This window comes from Poecilia reticulata, linkage group LG18 (assembly GCF_000633615.1).
Source record: "Poecilia reticulata strain Guanapo linkage group LG18, Guppy_female_1.0+MT, whole genome shotgun sequence".
Taxonomy (NCBI): Eukaryota; Metazoa; Chordata; class Actinopteri; order Cyprinodontiformes; family Poeciliidae; genus Poecilia; species Poecilia reticulata.
This window is the reverse complement of record NC_024348.1, coordinates 7,700,489-7,707,286: the sequence shown is the minus strand read 5'-3', so window position 1 is coordinate 7,707,286 and position 6,798 is coordinate 7,700,489. Positions and strand designations below refer to the sequence as shown.

Sequence of the window (6,798 nt, the reverse complement as noted above, 5' to 3'; positions counted from 1 at the left end):
CCTAAATATATCGATACTTTGATACTAATAGGTAAAAGAACAATGATTTTCTAAAATATATTTGGAACATGGACATCTGTCAAATTTGTGGCGTATCACTAAAACATCTTGATCATTTTTCCAAATAGTTTACTTAAATTTTGATTTGCAGTCCAGTGGAAACTATATCGGTTAGCTTTGAGAGCGGTAGCTTTTTAGCTAGTAAGAAAGCAAAGGTTTTTTTAACAGGTTTTTGAATGTCAAAATGCGATAAACTGGGTGAATTAGGAGTACAATGTTGGCCAGAATATTTAGCTTAATCTTTCTTATTTTGTTTTTACATTTTTTCTATAAAAAAGAAACCAAAATATATATATTTTTAAGCTAGGAAAAACTGCCAGTTGGAAGTCAAAGCCTTGAGTTATATTTGCACATTGGTTGTGCTTCAACATAAATAACAAATCTCTGAAAGATAACTTCTTTAACCAACCCCTTTGGGAAAATTATCCAAAAAACTGGCCATCAGTAGCTAGCTGCAAAATTTCTCAAAGCAATTTTCTCCACATGGTAAAAGTCCAAACTTTGTACTTGTTTATGAATAACTATGCATATATTTCTGCTGTCGCGAATACATTAAGATTAAAAAGTTTCACCTAAAAACTAAGCTATGCTAGGTTAGCATTAGCATATCGCTAAAAGCAATGTGAGACCCAAAATAATACAGCCATTTTTTATTTTCTAGAGATGATTTCAACCAACAGTAATGATGGGAATCTTGTGGCTAAGCTTTCTGGCTAAAATAAAACACAAACTCAAATCCGGCCCATATCTTTTTGTTTCTTTTCAGCCACCGTTTAAAGCTTCAGGCAGCAGTCTTATTGGGCACCTTTTAGATATCAGACCAAATCCGGTACAGAAGCAGTACAAACCTTAATAATTTCCAAATTCATCACAGCCCTGTATGTCCCATCTAGCATTTCCAAAAACAAATGCTTAGGCTTGTTTTTGACAAAACCTTAAATAAATATGATGTGCAAAGGGCATGTTTGCATCCACTTTTAATGTAAAATGGATTGAACTGATTTTACTTTGACTTTACTCTCCACAGTACCAAACTATTACACCAGTCTCAAGCCTCTGGATAATTGAATGTATTTTACCTAATTATTGATGCTAGTGATTAACCATTAGGCAGTACCATCAAAAGAGAGTACAAAAGAGAGGTGGTCAAAGCTTCTTTGATAGATGGGTTCACCTTATACAATGTTTTTAGATTTTTGTTTCAAACATTTAGTAGTTTGGATACACAGCCATCCATTCAGATCGTTTCCTTTTAAATCCCAATATGAAGTCAAAATTATTTGCGTTTTTTTTTTTTTTTTTTCAGCTACATTTCTAAGCTGACCACATTTCTTTTTCTCTACATCTTCATTGTGGCTTTTTGTACACAGCAAAATGCAGCTGGACTTTATTGCAAAGTATATTTTGCTCCATATAATACCAAAAGCGAAAAAAAGCCAAAAGAAATAAGACACAAATAAATGATTCTGTCTTTGACAGAAAATTGTGCAGCTGTTGTTTTGCTAACAACGGCTGCAAAAACAACTGATTGTACTTTTCCTGCCAAGAAACGTAGAAAATGCTTCTTTTAAAAGTTTTCATATACAACACAGAAAATAACAAAAGCTAACTGCTTCTATTATGTGCCTTTTTCAACTGTTGGATTTTTGCTTTCATCTCCTGCAACATATTTGGTAGAAAGCACTAAATTCAAAGTAAACTCCCTGTTGTTGCAAAAACAGCTATTTTTTCTGTCGCTAAACTTTTAGTTTGAATCTACAGCCCATATAGATTTTCCCAAAGCCAGCACACCTCCCACACACCTATATTAGCTGGATGCCAGTAGCTTAGTCATCGTAACTCTCTCTGAGGTTGTGCAGAGGAACACGAGAGAGAGAAAGCTATCTATGCAGATCATTTAAATGCAGACAAAGGGTTGGAAATGATCACCTCTTTAGTTCCTTCTCTGAACATCATCTCTCTGGTGCAGAGATGTTAATAACTGGATTAAACTTGAGCGATGCCTTTTCAGTTGGAAATATACCTGCCAACCTCCGGTGGAAGAGAGCTGTGTAGTTGTGTGACTCAAGGCTGCGTTAAAGTACATCTCGCCTGGCGTTTCTATTTCACGCCACGTCACCTCTTCTCTCTGGCTTCTCATTAACCCGCCGAGCCTTCAGAGGGGCTCCGGGCCAGAGCTGCAGCTGCTTCTTCGGGGCGGGGCGAGAGCAAATCCGGCTGCTGCTGACATGCTGCAAGCTGGGGAATTGAGATGGAAGTCATACGGCAGCACAAACCGAAGCAATTTAGAGCACTTGAGTTTAGCGCTGCTTTGGGTAAACGGCCGTTTGGAGATTGGCGATAAACACGGGAGTTCCCGGTGGGCATGAACCGGCTGACCCAGATGTTTTAAAAAGGTGCAGATTCCAAATCGGTACAATTTCCAGTGATTTGATTCCTGCAGTTCAAAGTCGTCTTGATGAGATTGGAGCGTAGAATAAAGCAATGCTTTCCTCATCAGCTACTGCGCACTGCTGATCAGCCAGCTGAAAGAAGGCACTCACTTTTCCCCCCCCTCATTTAGAAGAAAGACACATTTTTGGAAACATACAGGGTTCTCCCAGGAAATCTACAAAGCCCGTTGGTAGGAGCCCACCGTCTTTTTGTGTGTCAGTTTTAAAAAATTCAGAGGTGGATGAGCAGGCGTCATAATTTGGAAATTATAGCGTGAGACCAATGCAGCCACTACAAACCTAGCTTAATCTGTCTTTACTGTCACTGTTACCAGTGTATATAAAAAAAAAACCCTATTTAAAATAAACAAACAATGCTCAGTCTGGTGGGGGAGGCAAGTAAAGCCTGGTGGCCTGCCAGGCTTATAATACAACAGAGGAAAAAACTGTCAATTTAACCGTAACCTGTCAGTCTTCACTGTTTCCCCAGAAAACTTGCTAAGCCCCGTTGCTCAGGACCATAGGACTGTTATCCAGCCGGCTGCCATGTTTTTGAGTTAAAAAGTGTTTAAAGTTGACAGGAAATTTGAAAATATTACTTGATAGTTATGCATTTTTGTAAGACTGGAAGATTAATACCTAAACACCAACTACAAAGTCTTAAAAAAGGCAATAATTTAATAAAACCTAAGATAAATTAACAATGCTAAGCCTGGTGGGGGCACAAGTAAAGCCTGGTGGCCTGCCAGGCTTAAAATACACTGAGGGAAACCCTTAGTCTTATACATGTTACGCTCTTTAAGAACCACAGCTGGTAAGCTACCAGCTGTGGTCTGGTTAACGGCTGACTGAGAGTGCTACAGAGCAGATAGTCCTACTAGTTAACCTGCTCATATCGGATTATTACATTTGTCTACAAAGTGCAGATTAAAAGTATAACAATTGTGCACAATAAGCCTTTGCAAACAAGTGCTTAATTTAGTGAGTGTTTTTCAATGTCTGCTAAAGTTAGAGTAAAAACACAAAGGTGTGTAGTTTTTCTGTTTTGAACAAAAGCAGCCCAATGACGTCAAACGAGACGACAGTTTTGTTCTATGCGGTTCTGTGAACGACTTTTCTGATCCATATTTTGAGTCGACCTAATGCAATCAAATGGAATTGTTCTTTAGGCCCCATCTCCATCTCCCGATCCTTAGCAAGATGGTGTAAAGAACAGCATAGCCTACTTTTGCAGACCCCCCTCCCGCCGCGCCCCCACCCAGCACCACCACCACCACAGCCGAGAGCATTTCCCAGGGTAGCGGCGCTCTGCAGTGAGCTGTCCTTGGTGCTGAATTCAGCTCTCTGCTTTGTAGTCACAGCCCAGCAGCAGCCTGAGAAGCCTATTTTTCCTCAGATGCCGAGCAGGTTTGATGTCATGACGCCAAGGACAACACATGCCAGGTCTAAATTTAGTAATCCCTCCCTAAAATTTCCCTATTTATCAGTTCACTTAATGGTTAGATTTTTTTCATTTTGCTGAACGTTTGAGGACAGAAGGCTGGGATGTTGGCATTGGGTAAATTTAAAATGGGCTTAGAAAGTAATGGGGAAATTACAGAGCTAATTTTTGCTGCACTCTTTTAAACTACCTAATCTGCTTCTAATAAAGGGAACATGGCTGACGTAGAGCAGTTTTTTTTGTAATTTTTCAAGAGACGACTACAAATATAGCTCATTGAGAATGTTGAAAGTCATTCATTTTTGTATATTTAGCTCATTGTATTTTTATCCACACAGCACTTGATTTCAAACACTTGAGTGAAGAGATGTACAGTATTTTAAGCATCCTTCCTGATTGCATAACCATCCAGAGCGTCCTCTGGAGATTTAGTACAATTTTTTTTCCCTCAACCAAAATTTCACCTTCACACATATGCTACTCATGAGGGGCTTCACTTCTCTCATTCACCAAAGAAGGAGAGAGTTTTAAGAGATACCTTTAATCGGGATTTTGCAGTTGGTTTCCTGCTGCTTACTTCCTGCAGTTGGTTGTTCTCCAGGCTACAAACGTGGACTTTATTAGCTCCTTCTTTTTTTGACCATGCCTCCTCTCAGTCATCTGTCGGTGCCTCTTCGACTGTGGCCAGCTCAGCGTTTGTCATCAGCTTTCCAGCCCTGATGCGAGGAGGAGAGCAAAGCCTTCTTGCCTTTCTCACGCCAAACTCTCGATCCTTTTACCCCGACTCTTCGTCTTGCATCGTCCTAGACCCCCTAGCCTTTCTTGCTACACGTCACTGGAAGTCCTGGGTCTTAAGGAGAGGTTGGATGGGACGCACCCACAGCAAGCCATCCACAGAGACTTCTGGATATCTGGGTTTCGGAAAGCATAGATGACAGGGTTGATCACGGAGCAGCAGGTGGCCGGGAGGACGGTGGCGTAGGTGTATATCATGGGGTAGCTGGAGTCGGCCACAATGGAGTACATGGCGAATGGCAGCCAGCACGCCCCGAAGGCACACAGGATGGCCGACAACGTGGAGACCCCTTTGGTGGTGGAGATGGCCATGAACTGATGTTGCACCGCAATCTGCTGAGCGTGGCGGAATGCGATTTTGCAGATCTGAAGGTACAGCTGCATCATGAGGGCAAAGACGAGGAGGAAGGTGACTGCGAGCGCCACCGCATTGTTTTTGGTGACTGGGCGACAGATGCTGCACGTAGACTGGTCTTTGAAGCAGTTCCATCCGAGTGCCGGCAGCAGGCCCAGAGTGACGCACGTCACCCAGATAAAAACCACCATCATGTAAGTGAAAGTGACGGTCCGCTCGGTGTGGTAGGTTAGGGCGTTATACAGCGACAGGTAGCGGTCAACCGTAATGGCGAGGATATTAAAGACAGATGCGGAGAAGGCCGAGATGAGAAGTCCGACCGACAGCAATGTCACAAATTCCACTGAGTCGTCGATCAAATAGGTGAAGACAAAGTTTAAGATGAGGCCCAGACCAGCCAGAAGATCTGACACGGCTAGCGATCCGATCAGGATGAACATGGGTGCGCGAAGTGTCGGCGTGTAGAACAGCACGGCGATGACCAAGGCGTTCTCGCAGGAGATGAGAGTCCCCGTTACGCACAACGCAATATCCCAAGGGCTGACTTCCTGCACGGTGCCAGCAGTGGAAGCCGGCTGGAGGTCCGGAGTCAGAGTTCTCAAAAAGGGCTCTGAAGAAGAGTTGGAGGGATCCTCGCTTACGCTCCAAGAGGTTGAGGAGTCGAATGGGTCGAGGGGGGAGGAAGTGTTGAAGCCGTTGCCACCGCCGCTGCTCATGGCTGCTGCGGTGGCAGCCAGGGTGAGAACCATAGCTGGAGGACACAAGAGACAAACAGGAAGGAAGGAGGGAGGTAGAAGTATGTAAGTTCAATGGCAAAAGAATGAAAAATGAAAACAAGATTGAAAAGCACAGTTCATTAAATCATAAATCAGCGAACGGAGCACGTTTGTAAAGTGTGATGGTAATATGATCCTTTCAATTAGCATTTTGTGAGGAAGATGAAGAAAATATGTTGTGGGAATGAAAAATAGGCAAAAAGGGAGAAAAACAAGAAAATGCATTATTAACTATTTTGTATGAAGAGAAGAGATAACAAGAGCTTTTGACGTGAGATCTTGTAATATTAGAGCACCACTGTATTACCTGTCAAGTAAGCTTCCTCTTGCAAAATGTAGATGCCTTTTTGCTACTTGTGTTTATTCCAACAGGACAGATGCTGCGAGGCGGGTTGAAGTCAATCTGCCTTGTTCAAATTTACATTGTGAAGCAACATAGCAGTAGCCCCAAGTTTCTGATCTATGAAATCTTTCTTCCATTTTTAAAAACAAAAAAAAACATACTTATTTTTAACACTTTCTTAGCATCACCTTTGAATTACACAAACCAGTCAGGCTTGTATAGAAATTTTCCACAGTAATTACGTTTTGTGTGTGTGTGTGTGTGTGTGTTCGTGATACATTTACTCTATTTAGGAAAACCGAAAGGAAAAAAATCCAAGAGAGCTAAAATATCATCCTGCAAACGGAATATTAAGAACCGTCTCACCTAATGAGCAGGATGTATGATCACATCCCTAATAAACAGATAAACAAAACAGTCATTTCTACCCACCCGAATATTCATTCATGAAAACAAGCATCTACTTGACCCTTAAGCACCCACACAGTCCAGCACCCACTCCCACTCCTGACAGGCTTTTTTTTTTTTTACAACACCAAAACAGCAGGTGTAGACACTCTCTTTCACACACACATACAACCCCCCACTCCCCCCCC

At 42.0% G+C, this 6,798-nt stretch overlaps 1 protein-coding gene across 2 annotated transcripts in view; it reads right to left on the bottom strand.

Annotated features, from left to right (window-relative positions):
* Window positions 1–3,662: 3,662 nt before the first annotated feature.
* gpr185b (G protein-coupled receptor 185 b) overlaps window positions 3,663–6,798 on the bottom strand; it is a 4,730-nt gene continuing 1,594 nt past the window's right edge. For both annotated transcript variants that reach the window (XM_008435320.2, XM_008435321.2), the window contains exon 2: window positions 3,663–5,834. In XM_008435320.2, coding sequence (XP_008433542.1) covers window positions 4,759–5,834 — 1,076 coding nt within the window. In that variant the 3' untranslated portion in view covers window positions 3,663–4,758. The remainder of the gene's footprint in view (window positions 5,835–6,798) is intronic.